The sequence below is a fragment of the Desmodus rotundus genome, chromosome 4 (assembly GCF_022682495.2).
Source record: "Desmodus rotundus isolate HL8 chromosome 4, HLdesRot8A.1, whole genome shotgun sequence".
NCBI lineage: Eukaryota > Metazoa > Chordata > Mammalia > Chiroptera > Phyllostomidae > Desmodus > Desmodus rotundus.
The window spans coordinates 125,225,067-125,251,129 of NC_071390.1; the positions used below are offsets into that span (position 1 = coordinate 125,225,067).

The 26,063-nt window shown below is 36.5% G+C and overlaps 1 protein-coding gene across 2 annotated transcripts in view; it reads right to left on the minus strand.

Annotated features, from left to right (window-relative positions):
* The window catches only part of LOC112320711 (transmembrane protease serine 11A), a 48,246-nt gene extending 24,121 nt beyond the window's left edge, over positions 1–24,125 (minus strand). Inside the window, exons 1-4 of one of the 2 annotated variants that reach the window (XM_045185669.3) lie at positions 23,931–24,125; positions 15,992–16,113; positions 14,078–14,196; positions 531–598 (exon numbers count right to left, since the gene is read on the minus strand). In XM_045185669.3, coding sequence (XP_045041604.2) covers positions 531–598; positions 14,078–14,196; positions 15,992–16,113; positions 23,931–23,941 — 320 coding nt within the window. In that variant the 5' untranslated portion in view covers positions 23,942–24,125. The remainder of the gene's footprint in view (positions 1–530; positions 599–14,077; positions 14,197–15,991; positions 16,114–23,930) is intronic. The other variant, XM_045185677.3, reaches the window with a different exon arrangement.
* Between the last annotated feature and the right edge of the window lie 1,938 nt (positions 24,126–26,063).

Genomic DNA, 26,063 nt, shown 5'->3' on the forward strand with positions numbered 1-26,063 from the left:
AGCAATTTCTACAACTGATATGAATTTTCCCCCTCAACCACAACAAACAGAAAATGTATTAAAACAGAAACATCTTTTTGTTTAGGTATGCCTCCTGACACTGGTGCTTTATAACAGGTAAATCTCATTATCGAATCGGGTGGTCAACTTTGCCTTCTTAATGTTTTTGAAATGATGTGTTTGTCAAAAAAAAAAAAAAAAAAAAACCCAACAACTTTGTGCCTGCAGTGACATGCTACTGGGTTTTCCCAAGACCACAGGCCTGGTAGTTCCAGGCCTTGCAATCAGTTGATGGGGTTTGAATCCTTTTTCTGTCACTTAGGAAACTTTGAACATATCACTTAACGTCCCCAAGATTTCATTTTCTCCTTTACAAAGCGGAGGTCAATGCTATGTCTTGAGACTGTTGATGTTTACGAGAGACCCTAGCCAACACCCTCGCTCACAGAGGTGCACAGTACATGAGGGTTCCTGTCCCCTTTGTCCTTTGTCCTGAGGCTATGGCTCCACCTTTGCCCAAACATACATACGTCAGTCTGACTACTTGATTCTTGATATAATGCTGCTTCAAGGCCGAATCTATGAATGTGTCATCCACCTGTTATTACAGCAAGAGAGAAACTCTGTCATAATGTATTTTATAATAAGAATATACTCCCTATTAAATGTTAAAGCAGTAAAAAATTTTATAACATGAGTAATATCATTATTTAAACCAATGGTTCTGTACACTCACAGTGCAACAGAATCATTTGTAGAACCTTTTATTTTTTTTTAATTACAGATGCTGGAGTTTATCTTCCAGAGGTTTAGTTATAATTGGTGTGGAAGGTGCCTCGGCATTCATATTGCAAGAATTTCACCAGGCGATTCTGAACGTGCTGGTGCAGGCATCCTGGGTAGAGGACACCTAAACCCCGTGGAAGGTAAAGCAGAAAGGTGCAGAGCAGAATGGGCCATGGAGGGAGGAGGCCTGGAGAGGTGGTAGAGAGAACATTGGCTCACTCCTGGGTTTGAAGCCTATCCTGATGCTCACAGACTGAGCCAATTTGAGCCTTAGTTTCTTAACCTGCAAAACAAAGATATCATGCTGCTCCTAGGGTTTTAAGGATTAAACACATGTAAAATACTGGATGTATCATGGTAGTTAACTACTAGTGGTTCCCAGTCTCCATCTGGGCATTTCAGGTCTCAGATTCCCTTGCAGGTCTTTGGCTGTATGTACAGGAAAGAGGGATTAGGGATTTAGGAGAGAAGCAAGGATTTTTAAATTGTTGATTGTGGGCTCTAGGGTAAATCAAGGAGGAAGAAAGAGTGAGGCGGTATTGCAGGTTAGATAAAAGTTGTGGTACTCAGTTTATGTCACTAAGGAAGGAGATGAAAAGCTACTGTTTTGGTCCATATGCACATGTTTAATTGCCTGTCTCAGCATTGTTACCCTGATGTATGGCACATAGATTTTGACTTGCAGAATCCTCAAGTGACCACTTGGTGGCAACAGTGTCATTGAAATGCTAGCCCTGCATTTCACATTTGGTTGTAGATGAGCCACAGGTGTGAAAAGCATGTCCTACATGCTTATGGAAGAGGTAAGAAGACCAACTCTGATTTTGAAAACTATAAAAGTTGAAAATAAATGGAAGGCTATTTCCGGGATCAAGGAATTCATGACTTCCTAAGTATTATCAAGCATTCATAAATGTTTGAGGAGAAAAAAATTAATGATGTCCTTTAATCCCTACAATAATGCTATAAACTAAGAATTATTTTGATTCTTATTTCACTTGAATAGGAAACTAGGTCTCAGAGACATTATATAAATTTCTCTGGCATCACACAGATAATAACCTGGGACTTAAACTTAGGTCTTCTGTTTGTAGGTCCATCTCTTCTCATCAAGTACAACAGCCCGCTTGTTAAATGTGATATACATTTCACTTCAATTCCTTTTATAGAACACATGATAGAAACTTATAAAATAAGTAGTTGGTTGGCTTTAAAAGATAAAGTATAAAAGTTGTAAAGATATGTATTTCTAAGGCAGTGCTTAGAAAACAGAGAAATTGCTGGATCCAAATACAGTTTTATTTATATTTAAGTAAGAAAAGTTTAATGGGGCTAAGGAGGTGTGGGGCTTATACTCTAGAACCAAAACTGTTTTGGAAGATACAGTTTCACAAGAGTGCCATCGTTATGATCATTTCTCTTCTTGTCACCCACAGCCAGTCCTATTACTCAGTATTCTGGGGAAATCCAAAGAAAAGCAAAGGCAAACAAACAAACAAACACAGGGATAAAAGTGACCAATATTAAGAAGAAGAAAAGTTAACAGTATTTGGGTATTTTAAAAAGTTTGGTTTGGAATTATCCTTTGAATTCCAACCGCAATTGATCCCTTGGCTCTTTATAATTTGGTGAAGTTACTGGAGTAAGTTTTGGACTCTGGATGATATCATTCATAAGGCAACATGCCTGCTGAGAAGAATATCTAACCCCAGCATCAGTTCTATCTTTGAACTGTCCAACTGTCTGAGAAGATAGGAGCTGAAATAATAACTTAATAATCCACATAGAATTAACTTCAGTGATCATAGAAATAAAGAAGTTTTTTCTTTATAACTCAAATTCTAGGACTCTGCTTCACTGATTAGGTCTGGGGTCAGATGCAGACTCTACCAATATTTTGGAATTCTAAATTCCCAGAAATTTTGGAGAACACTTTTTTTTAAAGCTGTGCGCCAGCTTGTTATAAATTTATTATTTGTACCACCTAATAGAGTAAGTGATTTCTAAATCTATTCTACTCCCCTTCTGAGGCATTTGTAGACTTTTGTAGTTGGAGTTAGTCTCCTAACATTGAACAAAGACTGCCTTTCAGGGTAGTATCTCTTAGGTTTGATGATTTTGAAATGCCGGTAATTGCACTGAGATTAAATTCTAAGAGGGCAATTGGAGGTTAGTTGGGTGTTTAATGAAAGAGTTAGGGAGAGGCTGTCAACTCAAACAAACAGACCTCACCCAGCCATTAATAATCATTCCCAGACTCACTCTGTTTACACACGTAGCCTGCTTTTTTTCACTGTCAGATGCTCCCAATTAAATAATCTCACAGCAGTCTTTGTACTCACATAGGGGGAGTTTCGGGGCTGAGATAGTTAAGCCACCGGAACCTGGCCACTGGAGATGGGCTAATGGTCTGTAAAAGCAGTTTCTTCCACCATCACACCACATATGCCCCTGGGAACTAAAGGAACCAAAATATGCCATGAAGAAAACTTCGGATTCTGTTGCTTTCTCCTAATTGTAATAAGAAAACCACCCAAAGGATGTATAAAAGATGCTTTGAAAACCACACCTTTAGTCCTAAATAGGACTCCATGGATGCTGCCTTGCTACAAAGGCTGAACTCAAGGTAGAAAGAGAAAGTAATGCACAGCCACCTTGGAGCGGCCAGTCACAAAGTCAGAACGCCAAGGGCCGCACCATCTGCCACTAACCCGGGGCCCCACCTTCAGCACCACCGCTGCCTGTCGGGCTCTTCCTTCAGTCTGCAGCACCCTCCCCCTTCTGCCAGCTCTGCTCTTCTCAAGCACAACTCTCCTTCAAGGTTTATTTCAGCTAATACCTCCTTTGGGTTTATTCCTTGAACCCCAGAGTAATCATTTCTTCCCAGTCTTAATTTTTCTTATCCCTCTTAGCCCTCTACTCCTTAATATAGTTACTCAAGCAAATATGTTATCTTCTCTACTAAATGGCACATGCTTTATGGATAGGAACAGTGATTCAACTTTTTATACTGTATTCTATATAGGAATGTAGCATGTTTTTGTTAAATGAAATACCAAAAGAGAAAATTTACTTATCAGAAAGTCTTGCTTTTTTCAAGAAATTTATGAAATTTCATGAGATTTATATCAAATTATAATCAATGCTCCTGAAAAAAAAATTGCCCATGAATTATTTGAAGGGATTTTTTTCCTCCTTGTTGACATTTGCAGGTAATTTGATTCCTTGTGGGAAAATCCTCCATGATGAGGCTACATTTGTTGTAGTAGGAGAGTAGTTATCACTGTTGTCTTCCACCTTTGCACCGGGCACAAACTCCATTGTATTTGAGCTCGTTTCCTTTTCACATCAACCTCAGAGGTGAATACTATTATTATAGACTTTAAATAAGTGAATTGCCCAAGGCGACACAGCACTGAGCCAGCTGACCACAGGGCAAGCACACAGGTGGGTTCTCACTAAGAGCTCCTACCCACTTACATGTAGCAAGCAGCACGTCAGGGGGACCAGAAACTGTTATACTCCTCTCCAAATGCAGCCTGTTTTCGTTGCCTCCAAAAATAAGGATCATAATCTCGATAGTTCTGTTGCAGTCCTTTGAAGTTATTATTTCATCTATTTAAAACTCAAAGTTTTTGGCAAAACCCAAGATTCACTAAGTCAGCTGTGAATCATTGTCCTACACCTATATAGAACATGGCCTACTGGTGGGGCTCACAGGATTTGGGGGCATGTTGGCCTTCTGGAAATTGAGTCACTTCATTTTCACAAAAGACCTCCTTGGAACTCCCACAGCGTTGAACCCAGCGCTGGGTCAATTGGAGAAGGCAGTTGAACCCAGTGTCTCAGGGTCATACAGGATCTGCGGGTGTGTGAGTGGTGTGCCAGGGAAGTGTGACTTTCTGATTACTCCAAACCAGGAGGTAAGGATGTCACCCAGTGGGTTGTGATGTCATGTGATGTTACCAAAGTCATTTCTTTGATTGTACTAGTTATTCCTCAGTGTTTCTTTGTGAAATGTCAGAAGGAAATAGACATCTGTGACTAACCATATATATAGCAGGTAGCAATATATTGGATAAACTTTGGTTTATATTCCTAGAATAGACAGGCAAAATAAATTCATAGAAGCAAAAGTTTCTCAATTAAGGGTGATAAAAACATTATTAAGTATACTACAAAAGCCTAGATCTTTGATTTGCCTTTATAAAAGAGGAAAATATGTAATTAGTATCTGTTTAACATTGTACTGAAGATATTTAAACTAGAATGCTTGAAGCAAGGGAAGATCATTATTTAGAAGAGTCATGTCCTCTCCAGGTGTGTTGTCCTCAAAATTTCTAAATTTGATTATGCTGTGAGAGGGAGAGAGTGAGTGTTTTCTCCTAGTCTCTCTTCTAGGGCCCAAATAATGAATAATAATATAAATAGGTTATCCAGTAGAGTGAAGATTGTGCATTATTTGCAACTTTATCAGGAAATTTACAGATAGCTCATATTGCTTCCTTTCTCAAAAAAATCTTCCCTCAGAAAACATCTGTCCACATCTTTTCTCCAATCATGGATCCTTTATGCTGCACATTTATCCATTAACCTTCCTATCTCTATTACAGTTGCTTAACCATTGTCTTTCTCCTCAAAAACTGACACAGACCAAAGAGATTGTAAGCTAAAAACAGTAACAAGAGATACAGAATAACTGTAACAGCATAAACAATAATAAAAAATAAATCAATTTGGCACTTAAAAAATAATAATGATGATACAGGGGTCAGTTCACCAAGAAAATATAACCATAATAAACATATAGGCACCCTACATCAGAGATCCTAAATTAAGTAAATACTAACAGATCTGAAGAGATAGACCACAATAAAATAATAGTAGGGGATTTCGATACCTTACTTTCAACAATGTATAGACCATCCAGGCAGAAAATCAACAAAGAAATATTGCACTTGATCATATGTCAGATTGATAGACCTAACAGAACATTCTATCCAGTAACAGCAAACTACACATTCTTCTCAAGTGCACACTGAAATTCTCCAGAGTAGATCATATAGTAGGTCATAAAACAAATCTTAGGAAATATTTAAAGAGGTTGAAAATATACCATCTATTTTTTTCTGACTACCATGGTACGAAAGCAGAAATTAATAACTGGAGAAAAGCTAGAAATTTTACAAATATGTGGCCATGAATCAACACACTTCTGAACAACCAATGGGTTATAGGAAAATCAAAATAATATCTTGAAGCAAATAAAAATGGAAATCCAATATACCAAAACTTAGGGATGCTCAAAAGCAGCTCTTAGAGGGAAGTTCATAACAGTAAATGCTTGCATTAAGAAAAAAAAGATCTTAAATAAACAATCTAACTTTATATCTTGAGGAACAAGAAAAATAACTATATCCAAAGTTTGCAGAAGCAAGGAAATACGAAAGACCAGAGAAGAAATAAATGAAATAGACGTCAGAAGAATAACAAGAAAAGAGAAAGGAAACTAAGAGCTTTTTTAAAAAAAGATAAACAAAATAGACAAACCTTTAGCAAGGCTAAGAAAAAAGAAAGAAGACTCAAGTAGATAAAATCAAAGATGAAAGAGGAGACATTATAAATCATACTACAGAAATATAAAGATTCACAGGAGACTGTTATGAGCAATTATTTACCAACAAATTGGATAACCCAGAAGAGATGGATAGATTTACAACCTACAATGCAAAAATTCTCAAAAACAATATTAATAAACCAAATTCAACAGCACATTGAGAGGTTCATACACCATACTGAAGTGGGATTTATCCCTGGGATATTAAAGTGGTTCAACATAAGTAAATTAATAAATGTGATACACACATTAATAAATAAGAGATAAAAATCATATGATCATCTCAATATATGCAGAAAAATCATTTGACAAAATATAACTTCTTACATGATAAAATCTCCTGACAAACTGCATATGGAAGGAACATAACACAATGTAATGAAGGCCATTGGTAAGAAGCCCACAGTTTACATCCCACCCAACAGTGAAAGTTAAAAGCTTTCCCACTCAGATCAGAAATAAGACAAGAAGGGCATCCACTCAAACCACTCCTATTCAGTATAGTATAACATAGGAAAAGAAATAAAAGGCCTTCAAATCAGAAAGAAAGAAGTGGAATTGCCTTTATTTGTAGAAATATGATCTTGTATATAGAAAATCCTATAGAGTACATCAAAAAACTATTGGAACTAATCAATAAATCAGTAAAGTTGCAAGACACAAAATTAATATACAGAAATCAGTTGCATTTCTATATACTAGCAACAAAATAACTAAAAAAGAAATAAATAAAACAATCCCATTTATAATAGCATCCAAGAATATTGAGCTATCAGATTGGAAGAATTAACATCATCAAAATGGCCACACTACCCAAAGCAATTTATAGATTCATTCAGTCCCTATTAAAGTACCTATAACATATTTCACAGATATAGAACAAACACTTCAAAAATTTATTTGGAACCATAAGCAACCCCAAATAGCTGCTGTAATTTTGAGAAAGAAGAGCAAAGTAGGAGGGATCACAATACCTGATATCAAACTGTATTACAGGGCCACTGTAATCAAAACAGTTTGGTACTGGCATAAAAACAGACAGATAGGCCAATGGAACAAAACAGAGAGCCCAGAAATAAACCCAAGTCTCTACTGTCAATTAATTTTTGACAAAGGGGGCAGCAGCATAAAATGGAGTAAAAATAGTCTCTTCAACAAATGGTGTTGGGAGACCTGGACAGCTACATGCAAAAAAATGAAACTCGAGCACCAACTTACACCATACACAAAAATAAATTCAAGGTGGATAAAAGACTTAAATATAAGTCATGACACCATTAAAGCCCTAGAGGAGAACATAGGCAGGAAAATCTCAGATATCCCATGCAGCAATATTTTCACTGATATGTCCCCTAGAGCAAGGGACATAAAGAAAAGAATAAACTAATGGGATCTCATCAAAATAAAAAGCCTCTGCATGGCCAAAGAAAACAGTATTAAAATAAAAAGAGAACCAACCATATGGGAAAACATATTTGCCAATGATACCTCAGACAAAGGTTTAATCTCCAAAATATATAAAGAACTCACACGACTCCATTCTAAGAAGACAAACAACCCAATTAAAAAATGTGCAAAGGACTTGAACAGACACTTCTCCAAGGAGGACATACAGAGGGCCCAGAGACATATGAAAAGATGCTCAGCATCACTAGCCATCAGAGAGATGAAAATTAAAACCACAATGAGATACCACCTCACACCAGTCAGAATGGCCGTCATAACCAAAGCAACAAACAACAAGTGTTGGAGAGGTTGTGGAGAAAAGGGAACCCTAGTGCACTGTTGGTGGGATTGCAGACTGGTGCAACCACTATGGAAAACAGTATGGAATTTCCTCAGAAAACTAAAAATGGATCTGCCATTTGACCCAGCAATTCCACTGCTAGTATTATATCCTAAGAACCCTGAAACACCAGTCCAAAAGAACCTATGCACCCCATGTTCATAGCAGCCTAGTTAACAATTTACAATAGCCAAGTGCTGGAAGCAACCTAGGTGCCCATCAGTAAATGAGTGGATCAAAAAACTGTGATACATTTACACAATGGAATTCTATGCAGTAGAAAGAAAGAAACAGCTCCTAGCCTTGCAACAGCATGCATGGAACTGAAAAGCATTATGCTAAGTGAAATAAGCCAGGTGGTAAAAGACAAATATCATATGATCTCACCTTTAACAGGAACCTAATCAACAAAACAAACAGGCAAGCAAAATATAACCCAAGACACTGAAATTGAGAAAAAGCCGACAGTGACCAGAGGGGAGAGAGGAGGGAATTTCAGGGGAAAAGGGTAAACCATTTGTAGGAACAATTATAAAGGACAATAACAGGGGATGGGGTAGGGGTCGGAAATGGGAGGGAGGTGGGGAGGGCTGGGGATTAGGCTGGGGTGGGGGGAAAAGGCAGAGAACTGTACTTGAATAACAATAAAATTAGAAAACAAATTCAAAAAAAAAAAAGAATATTGAGCTATGTAGAATGAATTTAACCAAGAAGGTGAAAGATTTTACACTGAAAACTGTAAGACTTTGGTGAAGGAAATTGAAGAAAGCAAAAACAAATGAAAGATATCCTATATTCATGGGTCGGAAAAATTAATATTGTTATGGTGATAATCATCTTGCAATATATAAGTGTATCAAATCAACATGTTTTACACTTTAAACTTATACAATGTTATATGTCAATTGTGTCTCAACAAAGCTGGATAAAAACTGATACAGGGAAGTAAAGAAAGTGAGGACAATGACATCTTTCTATAATAAGAAAACACAATGTGTTGCTTAAGTAAAAGTAATCTAGTACCATATGAGATTTATACTCTTATGGATTTAAATAGTAAATGAGAGAAGAATTAATATAGAACTGAGTTTTCTATCTTAGCTGAGTTCCTTCTTGACAGTACACCAATTTAGTGGAAAGGGAATACGTTCAAGTTACCTATATGGTTTCAAATCTCCCCTCTACCATTTTCTACTGTGGACCTTAATCTCAGAGGTTTAGCTCTCTTATCTGCGAAGTGTAACAATGCCTCCTTCCCAGTGTTGTATTGAAGATTTGACATGAAATATACAACAACTAGCTTTTTCTTCCAGGAGTCAAATTAAAAGCATTGAAAGTAGAGATAGTGTTACACATCTTCCTCTCTTCACCATGCCTAATTTTTAATTACAAAAAAAAGGTAAGTCTGAGGTCTCAAATATGAACTCAGCCATTCTCTATATGTGATTTTTCTAACCTCTGAATATAAAATCTCTTGATAACATCTGCTTATTTTTTCTCAAAGCTTCCAAGTCTAATCTGCTCTTTCTAGGCTACAGCCCTTCACCATGCACCAGGCATTTTTTACTTTTCTTACCTATGCAGTTCCAAACTTTAAATAGCCTAACACCTTTGCTAAGTTTAGGTTTACATTGACCCAGTTGCTTTTTCTCAGTAGAACTTCCTACTTCAGTGTTGATCTGAGCCAAATCTCACTTTGGCCTTCTATTTCATTTAGAGAGTGTTCCTAACTACATTCATCTCCTTGGATCACTTTCTGTGTCTAAGTGCTTTTGTCACTTCGACTTTACGTACATGGACTCAAGGATACTTTGAGGTCATTTCAGGCCCTGTTCTTGGTGTTTCTGGGTACAAGAGGATAACATTTAGAACTGCTTTGGGTACAGAAGTAGTATGTTTTTGGGGGGAGAGACAGCCCCAATAAGAAAATTCCCGACTGTTGCCTTTGTTCATGCAGATGATGATCACTAGCTCATGTTAACTCTACAGTTGAAAGAGACTAATGTATCAGGAATAATTACTTGAATTCTGGCATCTTATGGGATGGTAGATGGCAAGTAAAATCACATAGATGTTTCTTATGGATAACAGTTTATTAAGAACTTGTAACCTCAAGTCCTAACTATATCATTTACTAGTTCTACAATCTTGAGTAAATTAACTTTTCTGTACCTTGGTTTTCTCATCTATAAAACTGTGATGATAATTGTACTTAACTCATAAGGCTGTTTTTGAGAATTAACTAAATAACATAAGATGCCTAGTGTGGTGCTTAGCATTCAATACATACTAGCTGTTGTTATTGTCATAGTGCTATAAATTTCATATTTGTAATGACACTGTAACTTCAAACTATTTCTTGATATTTCTGAAATATATTTTTCCAAGTGAAGTACTCCATCAGTCAGTGACCCTGCTCAAACTTAAAATAATAATGAAAGTGACCTACCTATTTGGAAGTATCATGAATTGTGGTATCTGGTTACTGGAGTCTACTCTGAGAATGATATGAAAAATGAGATATCTGTGCCAATATGTCAAGGAACTGCAATGAGATTTAGCAGTATCTGAGCATGAATTCATTTTACTTTTACATCTCCATTTGCATTCAAATCAGTAAATCCCAAGTTATGAGGAAGAACAGGACCTGTGACCTGTTTTTCTTGGCTGTCTAGTTAGCACCCATACAGGGCAGAGAGAAGAATCTGGTGTTATTCACTGGAATTTAGCAACAATAAGCAGGAGTGGCTCTGGATGAGGCATGACCCTTCCTGTAATTCTTCTAAAGGTAACTTAGTGGGGAGTGGAGGGAAAGGGACACCCGTCTTATTTAAATAGGGCTAAAATAGCACAAAACCATTCCTGACCATGGGAACCCTAGTTAATCTTCCCTTTTCTTTTATGTTCTTCTGCACTTATTTCCTCAACATATAATTTAATCCTTAATTGTATCATGTCATGTTATATGATTTCATATGCATTATTCTCATCTCTCCAAAGAGACTGGGAGGAGTTTGAGAGGGCAGATCATGTTTCCTTTCCTACAAGAACCATACAGCAAGAAATGTAAAGAGCTGAATAATCGTACCATATATCAATTGGGAAAACAGAGTCTTTAGTTAAGTTGGGAAAACTGGCTCACTCTGTGGAGAATAACACCTGGATCTTTACCTACCAGCGCACTCAAAGGTGGACTCTGGATTCATTAAAGACCTAATGCTAAAGGTAAAACTATCAAGTTAATAGAAGAAAAAATATTAGACCCTTTAATATAGACTTAGAGGGAATGATTTCATAAAGAAAACTTTATAAATACAACCATAAGGCAAAGAAAATTGGTAATATGATTATTTCAAAATTATGAATCTCTGTTTCATGAGGGGCAACATGGTCCGAATTAATAGCAGACAGAATGGATAAGTACAATACCCATAACCAACAAACTGTTAATATCACAACATAAGGAACTCCTGCAAAACAATACTAATATAACAACCTTAACAAAAAGACAGGCAAAGGATAGGTGCAGGCAATTTACAGAAAGGAAGGCCCAAAAGTCTAACAAGTATATACAACATGCCAACTCATTAGTAATTAGAAAAATGCAAATTAAATCATGAATAAGATACAACTTAATGGTTGGTAGAAATTGGAAAGCCAACTAATACCAGGTGTTAGCAAAGATGTGGGGACACAGGGATCCTCGTGCCCTGCAGATGGGAGCGCACACTGAGTCAGCCATTCTGTAGAGCAGCCTGCACCAATTAGTCAAATTAAGTGTATGCACACCTAATGACCCAGTAATCCTGCTTCCCGAAGAGCTTGCATGGGTTCATAAAGGGATACATAGGAGGCTTTTTAGTGCAGCATTTCTTGGGACAATGAACAGGAGGTAGAACATGGTAGACATTCACTGCAAATCATCATGTAACTCTTAACAGCAATTAATTAGATGCACATGTAACAACACAGAGTGATCTTAATAAATCTGAGTTAAAAAGTGTGAAAACAGAAAGTGACACAATGGATTGAATACTTCTTTACCCCCCCCCCCAAACTCATGTTAAAATCCTAACCCCCAAAGTAAAGATTTTAGGAGGTGGGGCCTTTGGGAGGTGATAGGTCATAAGTGGGATTGGTGAGCTTATAAAAGAGACCTCAAGACCTGTTTAGCTCCCTGCTGCCTACCATGTGAGGGTTTACCCAGAAGTCTGTGGTCTGTCCTGAAAGAGGGCCCTCACCAGGACCTGACCATGCTGGTACACTGATTTTAGGTTCCCAGCCTATAGAACTATGAGAGAGAAGTTTCTGTTTATAAATGGTACTTTGGGACAGCAGCCAAAATTGACTAAGACAAGCAATTTATAACACAAAGAATTTAAATCATGTGCACACAAAAGAACAAAATGTATTTTTGCAAAAAGGAATACAATTAAAAGACTACACGTGAAATACAGAATGGTTGCCTGCAGAGGAAGATGAATGGGAGTGTGTTATGAGACTAAAGGATAATAAATAATGACGACTAGAGAAGGGCCTTGATGATAATGTGTCATTACTTGGCCTCTGCCTCTGAGGGTCCTTCATTCCTAGAAATGCATGCTGTACTGAAACTCAAAACAGCTAATACATTCTTCTCCATTTACTTCATTAAAGACAACGTCTTAGCCTATAACAACAACCGTGGGCAGAAAACAAAAAGAACACAGATTTTTAACTGCCCCAGCAAATTATAACAGTTCTCATTGTTCAATGAATCTGTATATCTTTTTAACTAAGGCATACTAATTTTTTTTTTCATTGAGGAGGTTCTAATCCTGGTCACTCAGGATTAGAGAAATAAAGGAAGTACTAGAGTATGTATCTCATTTTTACCCAGCATTCCTCAAGAAATGATCACAAGTTCTATTTTCTAAGGTACTATGAATATAAAAGAATGTAAGGATGTATATCAGTCCATAAATGTTAATTATTGATTTGGGGGGATGAAACTTCAATATAGAAAAAGTGTGCGTGATTTAATGATAGCTGAAAATATACATTATAAACTGCATCTCCATGTTTATTGTATGTTGTAATTGAGTATGCCTAGGACAAAGATTGGATGGTGATATGGAAAAATAAAAACTGGTTTGAGAAAGAAAGGAAATGTTTTGAGGGAAAAAATATTTAATATACCTGTCATTTTTACCCCTTTAACATAACTGTGCTTCTCTGTTTGCTTGTCAGGGAAGTTAACTTGAGCTTAGAATTTAAATCAGTGTTCACAGGTATCCTGAACAGAATTATTACACAGCTAATTTAGCTAATTTACTTTTTTTTCCTTTTGGGAGCATTTCATTATTTTAGTTTTAAAATTTTTTAGAATCTCATTTAAATATTATGTAACAGGTCTGTATATTTTAACTTTATTACTATGTTTGTAAGATAAAATGAACCTTATGATCATCCTTCCTCATATATTTAAAATATGTTAAGTTTTAAAATGTGGTATTACAGAAAAAAGAGCATGTGGCCTTACAAATAACCCCTTCTAGTATGGGCAAGCTTTTCCATTTGGGTAATATCATGGTGGAAGGAGGGGAGCAACAGGCTGGGATACCTTGGCCTCGGTTCTCTCACCTTTAAATGGCATGGTGGAGTTAGAAAGAGTGGTTTATCAGAATCACCCATTTCTTAGACATGCTGATTACCTTGCACCCCTGTCCTTGCCTCCCCTTCCCATCAGACACTGATACAGTGGGTCTGGAGCGGGACCTAGGGATCTGCAACATGGTTCTGACACAGGTAGTCTGAAAATCATGTTTTGAAAACTGTTGAGGGAAATTACCTACAAAATCCATTCTACCTGCATTATTCTATGACAGAAACAACTTTATCTGACTTACCAAGTTTTCACTCATTTCTTTTAAGTCCTTAAGTTGATATTTGCCATTTTGTCCGGAATCACTATTGATTTGTACATCTAAAATTTTAAAGGTACCATGATAATACTCCATTCTCTGGCCTGTGATGAAAAGGAAAAGCAGGAAATTAAGTGGTTTTGACATAGAACTCAGGATCCAACTATAATGAGGCTAATATGGTCTCGAATATATTGCTGAGATTCTTTTTAATTTAGTTTCATAAAACTATAATTAAAACAATTATTAATGTTTTCTATTAATAACAGCAGCTTATATTTGTTGAATGGCTACTATGTGCCAAGCCCTGTTCTGGGCACTATACATGTATTAATTCCTCACTCCAGCTCTCTAAGATTATAATCATCTCCATTTCACTGATGAGAAAAGTGAGACTCAGAGGCGGTAAGTAACTTGCTCTATTCTGTGCAAGTGGTGAGTGACCTACCCATGTTTTATGCCCAGGTTGTCTGGCTCTAGCACTGGAATGTATAGTTAGCATACTACCCCTTCCTGAGTTGAAATGTATAGCATCTCGTACTCTCCTAGTAGAAGTAAAGGAACATCCTTATAAATTTTGATTTGTAATGTGAGAGCCAGGCACACTAAGAAATACATGAAAAGAAAGGCAGGGGGGAAACTGAGGTAGAAAGTGAGAACAGTGAGTAGCCAAGATGAATTAATCAGAAAGAAAGAAAACAGAGAATCATGGAAATTCCTGAGGAATTTGGTAATCTTAGGAGTAAAGCCTGGGGGTAGAGGGTAGGGTGGGCAAGAAAGAGACTGAGAACAGAGCAACCACTAAATGACCTGTCTCCTTGGGGAGCCTGGCTTAGGGCACATGTGAGGGTGGTCCAGCTCTGGACCTAGGAAAGAAGTAGGGATCTCAGGATGGTCTGTCTCCTAAGTGGGACATCTCTGGGTATGCAATGGTTTTGTGGTCCCTTTTACAATCCATACTCTTATCAGTCCTTTCACTCATGATAAAGGAATTTTTGGGCAATTGATTTAACTGACCTAAGAATCTTTTGATATTGGTATAAATTATAATGAGTGGGGTTGTATACAGGTCCTAGCACTATGGTCTTAAGCTTTTAAATCTCTTCATAGAGTCTTCACTTCCTCATCAAGTCTGAGGAAGGTGACAACAGATTAGACCATTCAAGTCAGCTCCTGGACTAGTTGTTTTATCTCATACATCTGGGTCAGAGTCATGTGAAAATTTATTTAAAAATGTAAATGTTTTGCACTTTGTGCAGAGAAAGATGCAATATAAGAATTCTAAAATGAATTGTGGGATTATAAGTAAATCAGGCAATTAAAAAAATCCATGAATATTATTTAGGAAAGAGTGACATTTTTTTCTCTAACAACATTGCATCATATTTATAGTTTACCAGTCACTTCAAAATTTATTATTTCATTGGACATGTGCTTTTCTTTTACCCTGAAATGTTGGTAGGCAGACAAATGATGAGTAAAACAGCCAATTTTAGTAACTAACTTATTAGCTAATTTATCACAGCTTTTCACTTGAATAAATAATGAATGACTAGACTTGTTTATTGTGACTACTAGCAAATTTTAGACAATTACTATCTTTGATTTTTGTGTAGACTGTCAAAAGAATACTAGATTGTGAGAACTAAGGAGATAGAAAATTGTTCTGCTTTGCATAATGCTGTAGCTTGAGTGTCCAGAAAAGTACTTGCATATAGTAGGCATTCAGTAATCATTTGTTGATGAAATAATCGAATAAATTAAAAAATGTTCAGAATGTAGGCATTTACAGGTAAAAGTATAAATGTCTTGTTTGGATTAAATTATATTTGCATATATGCAAATGAAGCTTTCCAGAAAAATGATCTCAAACTGAGCAAAATCCATAATTTTACCTACCAGGGACTAAGAAGTGGGCCAGAAGACCGATGGTCACTGCCACCGCAGTCAGCAATAACACAATGAGAAGGGCCATCGTCCATGGTTTCAAACGTCCGTTTCGGCTGCCAAATCCTCCTGCTCTGCATAAAGGAACACTCACCAGTTACTCTCACGCTGTAATGGTTACAGGCGTTCTGGTTCTACCTGACTAAGTGCAAGTGGCTTCAGCCTGCCTTTCCCAGCAAGAAGACATTTGTCTTCAATTTTGGCCACAGTCATCTTGGTGTGGAAAAGATCAGAATTTGGGAATTCATACTATTGCATTGGGTTTCTATTTCTAGAAGCCATTGATGGGTCTCTGTGGTGGCCAGTTCTGGCTTCTCTTGACACTGTGGTCCAAAGTAGCACACATGCTCAAAAAGGACCCTTCTTTCTTCCTCCAACACTTTAAAAACGGTCTCCTTCATCTGTCTGTCCTTTCAGAGTTTGCAAAGTGCTTTGAAATCTGTTATCTCATTTGCTTTTTATCTTTTATTTTTAACTGGCTGTGGAAGGCAGTATATCCCCTGAAGGACAAGAGCTAAGGTGCTAGAGGTTAGAAGCAGAAGCTCCATGGGGAGCGACATTACTTAGTCTCTTAAATGGCTTAAAACCTAAAAATTCAAAAGTGAAGGAGAATTTAAATCCTATTTAGGACAGTTTAATGCATTTTCTAGATGAGAAAACTGAGGGCGAGAGACGAATAAGTGACTCCTCAAACACAAGAAAACCATCAGTCATCTCACATTCATGTCTTCTTGCTCCTTGGACACAATTTTTTCTCAGTGCCAGACTGCCTCTTCATCGGTGGCATTTTAATTTTTAAGTACATTTGTTATTTATATATTCATTTAATCACTCATTAGTTCTTCATGTATTTGACCATTCCTTTCCTCAGAGAACCTTATCAGTATGTCTCTAAGTCAGTCAGAAGCACAAAAAGAAACAGGGCAAAAGAAAAGAGTAAAGAGTTTTATGAACTTTAAATTTGTCTTCTCGCCATGTGGCCCACTCCATTTTCAAAGTCATCAATGGCTAGTCTCTCTCATATTCTGAATTTTTCTCTAGGTAGAGCCTTGTTCTTTTTAAAGGTATCACCTGATAAGGTTAGGTCCACCAAGGATAATTTCCTCATCTTAAAACCACTGATTTAGACCTTAATTATATTGCAAAATGCGTTCATACCAGCACGTAGGTTAGTGTTCAAATAACTGAGAGAAGGAATATATACACCAAGTTATGGGAATTTGGGGGTCAGTCCTAGAATTTTGTCATAATATATAGTGACTTTCATAAAAATGAACAGAAATCTATAGCCTTAAAAGAAAAAAGCGTGTGAGATATAAATCTTCTCTAATAATTGTGAGGGTGATGGAGAACTGTTTTATTAAAATGGAATTGTATGTTAAGCATGCAATTATTAGAAGACTATGCAATGTTTTTTTCAAGCAACATGTTGGGGAAATACAAAGTGAACTCTTGGAAATTAAAATGGGAAGGAAGCTAAACTTAATCCCTCACCATGACCTAATTGGCACTCTGCATTCCATGAAATCCGGTTTTTCATATCTTTGACAACTTCACTGAGCTTGATTATTCAGTATATTCTTGGCCTGATTTTCCAAAGATGTTGTCAATGAAAACATGGTGACAATTCAAATACTTTTGTGACTTCATTTTCTGCAGCCTTGTAGACTGAAAGATGTATCTCTTGAAGAACATATAGGGCAGTGTGAGCTATGAATGATCAGAGTTGGGATATCCATGTCCTCAGCACAAGCTCTAGGCTGAGCACTTCCTTACACGTGAGTTCAAAGATGACTTGAATTAGCAAAAGGCTCTCCTGCTCCAAATGGATCTATCTTTTTCTAGAAAGGCCTTCCCTGAAGGCAGCAACTCTGCAACTCTGGCTCACTGCAGAGTCAACCACATGCCCTTTATACTTTTACCTACAAGGTCTAAGTCTTTCCTTTTTCAGGATTATTTTTCTGCTTTCTTATAGATACATGTTATCATTATGCAAATATAGATAAATGGGAAAGATAAATATATATTTATCTATATTTATATAGATAAATATAGATAAATTGTTTTACAAACGCTGATTTAAAGATAGGTTATGTTCTCATAACTATCCATGCATTAAGACAGTTTTTGAAGTTTAAAATATACTATCTGATTTAAAAAGAAATTACTGGTTTTCCAGGCCAAACTAAACATCTATTTAACTCCCAATGTAATTAGACAAAGTTGCTGTATGCATAAATTCCTGGGAGACATTGGGGTGCAGAAAACTGCTTCTCTTTTCCAGCCTGGTGAACATCCCTGGTGGAAAGTTCTTAGAGAACCAAAGTGCCAAACTCTCCTTTCACCAATGAAAATGATCATTCCCTCTGAGCTGCTGAAATCAGTCCTTTGTTACAGAAAAGCATCCTGTTGTGGGGACCTAAATGTGAATATCTGTGTGGATACTCTGTAGCTATTTTAGAATGATTATTTGATACTAAAATTGGTAAGAACAAGAGCTACTATTAATAAGTGCTGACTTTGTAGGAGTTGTTGATATACTATAACATTTCATCTTCCAAATACTCTCATCAGTAGGATTATTTATCTTCATTTTACATGTAGCAGCTTACTCAATTCACAGTCATTACACGGAATTAGAACCTAATTTTAGCCATTAGCACCCAGAAGCCCATTTTTCTCTGTGATATCAAACTTCCTTTAGAGAGATTTTTTTTTATTTTTTGGAACAAGCTTCCTATTAATCCAAAGGAATAATGTATGAAATTTCAAGCAGCATAAAAAGCAAGTGAATAGATACCCAGAAGAGGGGTTGCAGGTCATATGGGAACTCTATTCTTAATTTTTTGAGGAAACTCCATACTGTTTTCCACAGTGGCTGTACCAGTTTACATTCCCACCAGCAGAGAATGAGGATTCCTTTTTCTCCACAACCTCTCCAACATTTGTTACCATTTGTCTTGTTAATAATAGCCATTGTGAGGTGATATCTCATTATAGTTTTGATATGAATGTTCCCATTGCTAGTGACGGTAAGCATCTACCCAGAAAATTTGAAAACATTTATTCACAAAGGTACATGCACCCCTATGATCACCGCAGCATTGTTCACTGTGGCCAAGACGTGGAAGCAATGGAAATGTCCTTCAATAATAGATGAGTGAGTAAATAAGATGTGGTGCATATATCCAGTGAAATACTACTCAGCCATACCAAGGGATGAAATACTGTCATTTTCAACAACATGAATGGATCCTGCTAAATGAATGAGTCAGACAGAAAAAGTCAAGAACCATATGATTTCACTGATATGTGTGATATAAAAATGAAAGCAACAAATGACCAAACAAGACAAACAAAAAGACTCCCAAAATGCATAGATTCAACAACAGTAGGGTGGTTATCAGAGGAAAGAGGATGGGGTGGGTAGTAAAGGGTAAAAGGAGTCAAATGTATAGTGAGGGAAAAGAGCGGAATTTGGGTGGTAAACACCAATGCAATGTGCAGATGATGTACTATAGAATTGTACAGTCGAAAAAAAAGAACTGTACACTTGAAACCTATTTGATTAATCAGTATTATCCCAATAAATTTAAGAAAAATCAAAATAAAAAAGCAAGTGAAGAGTTTTATGAAGTGAAGTTTATTTTACTGATCAGAGAGGCTGCCCATCTTTGTTGTGGGTAAGTCACAAATTTGTTTTTGCTTGCACATCTCCTTCTTTTCCGCTGGCTTTAAACTTTCAAAAAGTTGGGATTCTCTTCTCCCTCCTCCTAAGTCCCACGGAATTACCTGGTAATAGGGAGGTCTTTTGTTCTGATGAGGTAACTCTTGGGAGAGCCTGAATAGATTCAGGATGGGTACTAGTCACCAAAAACACTAAGCCATGATTAGAAACTTGGAATTTTTCAGCTCCAGACCCCACCCCTTATTTTTGGGAAGAGAAGAAGGGCTGAAGATCAAGTTAATAATTGATCACACCTATGCGAGGAAGCCTCTATAGAAATCCCAATAGTATCGGGTTCTGGGAGCTTTTGGGTTGATGAACGCATCTACATATTGGGAGGGGGATGCAGTCCAGCTCCACAAGGACAGTATTTCCTGTATTCAGGACCCTTCTGGACCTCTGTATGTTATCCCTTTACCTGGCTGTTCATTTGTATCCTTTAACATTCTTTGTAGTTATCTGGTAACCTATTGTAGTAGGTAAACTGTTTTCTTGAGTTCTGTGAGCTGCTCTAGCAAATTAATCAAGTCTGGGGAGGACATTGTGGGAACCTCCGATTTATAGCTAGTTGTCAGAAGTACAGATAACAGCCTGGACTCTCTATTGCCATCTGAAGTGGGGCAAGGGCAGTCTTATGGGATGGAGACCTTAACCTATGGGATGTGTGCTAACTCTGGTTAGTGTCGGAATTGAGCTGAATCATGGGACAGCTGGTGCTGGAGAACTGCTCGAGGAAAACCCTCACACAGGTGGCGTCAGGAGTGTTGTGAGTGTGGTAGTTAGTGTGAATGTAAAGAAAAACACAGAGAGTTTTTCTGAAATAAAGATTAAAAAATTCCTTTAAACCTTCATCTGCCTAGACAGATCTGTAGGCATCCTGTGTTGCCAATGGCCCTGCCTTTTAGGTAGAGTGGAAGAGTTTGGCTACATTCCCTGCCTGTAACTCTTTAACACGTATCTTGAGAAATTTATGAGACCCCTCTGAATTTCAATTTCCCCACCTGAAAACAGTGACAGTAAATACTACCCAGAGATGTGAGGCAATGAAGTGGGAAAGGAAGGACTCTAGCACATATCAAAATCTTCTCTGGGTCAGGAGTTTTCCTATGGGTTATCTCATGTGATTTTCGCTGCAGCTTGTGGAGTACCAAATGACTAGCAATATGAATCTTTTACTCAAATTTTAAATTGAAAGCCAAAGTTATTTTTGCTTGAAAATTCTCAAAAAACAACAACTAAAAAAAGATAAATATCTTAATAGTTAAGCTCTGTTTCCAGGCTGCCTCAAATCCCAACTCTTCTACTTCATTAGCCTGTGATGATGTAGCTAGTGCTAGTTACTTTTTCATGTATAAAATGAAGATAAAAATAGTACCCAATCATAGGATTGTTACAAGAATTAAATGAGCGGTCATAGCACATATATAGCACATAGTAAGCACTATGAGTTTGCTAAAAACTAGTCAAATAGTAAAATTTAATTGATAATTTATACAAAGTTTATAATTAGTAAAAAACCTGAAGGTTTTATTTCGCTGTTCTGATTTCAAATCTGGGGATAGAGTTTCTGAGTATGTTAGAGAGTGGACTTAGCAAATGAAGTTGATTAAAATGAGTGTTCAGAATGAAGTTAGAATATGAAACATGAATGTTTGTAAAGACTTTCCCAGGACTATCTTTTTCTCTAAAGGATGAATATAGAGAAGAGAAACCTAATTTTTACATTCATTAACCAACACCAAAAATAATGAACTATAGGAAAAGAGAGAGATGCAGACTTCTGGGAAAAGGACAACAATCTCAGATGAAGAAGTCATTTGATATTTTATCTTTTAAAAGAGAAATAACTGAGATTTTAAGTGAGTGATTCACCCAGTTGATACATTTCTATGGAAGGTAGGGGCATGGATATTGCTAAAGACAAATGCAAATGGATATTCACAGCAAGGTCCAAACACTGAAGACATCTCTAAGATGTAGAGAAGAGGGTCACTAAACAGAGAAGAGATCTAAGGTTCAATATAGCAAAAACAGCAAAGATAAGAATCAAATGTATTTTGACAAGGGTTATGCATTGTGCTTTTTGTGCATAGAGAAGTAGGAATGGTGATGATGACTACAGAATGTGTTGTAGAATTAATGTAGGCGAGACATAGGGTGTCTTAGCACTGGTTTCCCCCGCTCTCTGGAAGTAGAGAAGTATTCCTATGCAAGCTTTTGAAAGCTATAATGGCATACAGTGAAGAAGCACTTATTAATTTATAAGGAAACATTGTGAGCACTCCCAGACCCCCAAAGTAACCTATAAAATCATACCAAATGACACAGAAAACCTGAACTAACACTAACACATAGTTGGGCAGGAATGACGGTGATAAATACAGAGCCTGTGTGAAGTACATTGAGCTTGACGGTGTCACTCTTGCTGCTTGGGGTGCAGGCTGCCTCTGTCACAGCTCACTGCAAATCAAACACTGAGTGCTGTTTTCGGTTTTCGCTTTTCTCTTTTATTTTTTGTAAAAGTGAAAATCCTCTTTGGGTTTCTTTCAGTTAACAAAAACAGGTACTAATGTAGATCTTTTGTAAAAGTGAAGTGGTGTAATGTGAACTTTTGAAAAGTGAGAGATATTGGTAATTATAAGCATTTGCTTTGCCTCAATCCTTAAATTTGCCTATTAGTATGAACTGCCACCTCCTGCAAATCCTCTAAACCCTGGATTAGTGTTCCTTGAATTTATCTTAAAGGAACATAAACATTTGGTATTCCCTACTGTCCGTCCCCTTTCTTTACCAACAAGTATCATGGATGTCCTTAATAATAGCATTGCTTCCCTAAAACGGAAAACATTCTAATAAACACAAATGTTCACTAGAAAAGATGACTTTTCATGTCTATAATCATGAGACTTCATATTTTTAAAAGAGCAACTTGGGGAATGTGAAATATGAAAGGTTGAAACTACTCCTTTACAACTTCAGGATTTCCAGAAACACAGAGTATGAGTTTTCAAAAATCAGTGAATTTTAGTAAGCAAAACATTAATGCTGCACATTTACATTTGTTTACTCATTTGTTTACCAAATATTTATAGAGTGCCAATTATATATGAAACATTCTAGACCCTTTCTAAGGATATCAGAGGCCCTTTGACAATTACTATGTGCTCACTAAAGAGCTGACATTTTCCAGGTTGAACGCTTGCGGAGTCCAGGACTTGAGGCCTGGGCTTGAGGAGTTGTGCATTGTGGCTCTCTGATTCTGTCATCCCACAGTTTTGTGGACCTGGCCAGGCCCCTTCACTTCTGTTTCCCTGAGATTTCTCACTTCAAAATGGGAATTAATGATACCTGTTCTACTGATCTCACAAGGGTGTCCTGGCTCTTAAATGAAACAACACAAATAAATATGTTTCAAAAATGGCATAAATCTCACTAATGGTGAAGTATTATTGTCATCATGGATGTTTAAAATCACTATTTTATTTGTATATAAAATTTTGTCAAGAAATTTTATTTTTTCCTTCTCCATTGCATGTAGCAAACCCAACTTGAAAAACAAAAACCTTGAAATAAATCATAGTTTTCTTTTTTCTAATTTTCAATAGAAAATATTTTTAGAGAATAGACATGTTTTCCCCAATCTGGATCTCCTGTTTTCTTTCTCTCCCCAAGGACCTGATGTTTCTGTGATGTAGGCAGGTGTCTCTCTCTGTAGCTATCCACCACCAAATCCGCATTACTTCCCAGGGACTGTCTTTAAGGTCCAAGGAAAAGCAGCCGAAGGGGAAGTGCCATGGAGAAGATACATTTAGACAGATTGCTAACAGCCTTTTTAAAAACAATGAACACTTTTCCTCTCCCCACCAAATCAGAATCAATCAGTATGCAATGCAATATAGTTTTCATTAACTTCTAATATCCCAGCTATTGAAATTGAAACCATGAAATAATGCTAACAATGATCTTTTTAACATAAAAATATTGATTTTAAATACAGATAGTAATCCATCTGCTATAGTAATTCCAGAAATCTCACAAAAATCCAATGTAGATTGAATCCTCAGAGGACACCTCACAAACAGTAGTGCAACGCGCCAGAACTAGCCATAGCCATTGACAGAGAGTAGAACAAACAAGCCATTTACAAAACAAAACTGAACTTACCGATACATCATCTACAGGAGAAAAACTATGATCTTGGAAGCATGCACCTACTGAACTTGACTTTCTAATCAACTATCATCTCTAGATATATTAAAGTTCTACAGCTAGAAGAAATAAGGAAACAAATTACAAGTAGTCGAAATGAAACTAGTTCAACAAGTCTGAACAGAAAAACCTCAACCCATAGAATAGCTCAAAGAAAACAGCTCAGACACAGCATAGTTCTAGCGAGAAAGCAATGACCTTTTTTAGTATTGACTAATTTCATCAAAGGAGGAAAAACTGGTTGGAAGGACTTGAATGAGAGATACCTAAGGAACGCACTAGGATTAAGAGCTTAAAGAAGATTATTGGTAGGTATACAGATATCTTAAAGAAACCTTCACATGAAAGTTCTCAATAAAATCAACTAGATATTCTTAAAATCTATATTCACTCAAGACATACTCTTTAAATTTTTTTTGTTGAAAAACAACTACCTCAATCTATCACAGGGGTATGTGAATTTATTAATATATATTACTTTTCTTCTAAAAATACCTATTTCTGAGAGAACACATAGATACATTTATATTAAATCAAATTTTTCCCAAAATGACAATGTAATAAATATATATTATAATTTCCATTTATGTTATATACATTACACATATATTATCTGTCTATATAAGGAGAGATCAGAATAAAGAAAACAAAAAGATCAGAGGAAGAAATAATATTTTCAATTAGACAAATAACATAAATACCTGCTTTTTGTGAATATTGAAACATTAGTAATGAGGCTGAAGCTCTGTTTGATCTTATCCTAAAATGGTTCATCTTTTTATAGAGCATAAAAGTATTTACACACACACACTTACACCTATAAAAAACACATGGATATTAATTGAACAGTAGCATATTGTACATATTTTTGCAGCTTCTTTTACTTAATATATTTTTTAATTTTTTTATTGTTCATGTACAGTTGTCTCCATTTTCCCACCACCACTTGCGCCCCTACTCCCATCTTCCACCCTCAATCCTGTCTGCCTTTGGCTTTGTCCATGGGTCTTTCATACTTGTTCCTTGATGACCCTTTCCCTTAATTCCTCTGTTATTTCCCTCCCCCACCCCTCTGGTTACTGTCACTTTGTTCTTTATTTTAATGTCTCTGGTTATATTTTACTTCCTTTTTTGTTTTGTTGATTAGGTTCCACTTATAGGTGAGATCATATGGTATTTGTCTTTCACCACCTAGCCTACTTCACTTAGCATAATGCTCTCCAGATCCATCCATGCTGTCACAAAGGGTAGGAGCTCTTCTTTCTTTCTGCTGTGTAGTATTCCATCATGTATATGTACAACAGTTTTTAATCCACTCATTTACTGATGGGCAGTTAAGTTGTTTTCAGCACTTGGCTATTGTAAATTGTGCTACTATGAACATTGGTGTGCATAGGTTGTTTTGAATTGGTATTTCAGGATTCTTAGGGTGTAATATTATTTTGAAGATCTTTCTATGTTGGGAAATACAGATCTACCTTATTCTTTTGACAGCTACATGAAGTATGAACATACTGTTCAGATTTGATTATAATTTTACAACTTACCCATTGTACCCATTTAAAGGGAAACCCCACTTTAAATAAATATTTTCAGCAGTCATTACTTCTAACACTTAGGGAAAATACATTTGAAATAATGTTTATACCTCATAGTGCTTTAAGTGGATAGAATCTTCAGAATCAGAGTACCAGAGTTCAAATCTTAGCCATCTGTAATATACAAATACTAGTGACTAGAAGACCCAAATAAATAAAATCATAAACAAAAGAGGAGAAATTACAACCAAATGTTCTCCAAAGAACACATCCAGAGGATTCATAGACATATGAAAGGATGCTCAGCATCACTAGTTATCAGGGAGATGAAAATTAAAACCACAATCAGAACTAGATCACACCCATCAGAATGGCCATCATTAACAAATCAAGAAACAAGTGCTGGTGAGGCTGTGGAGAAAAGGGAACCTTAATACACTGTTGGTAGGAATGCAGAATGGTTCAGCATCTCTGGAAAATAGTATGGAATTTCCTCAGAAAACTAAAAATGGAACTGCCTTTTGACACAGTGATTCCACAGCTGGGATTA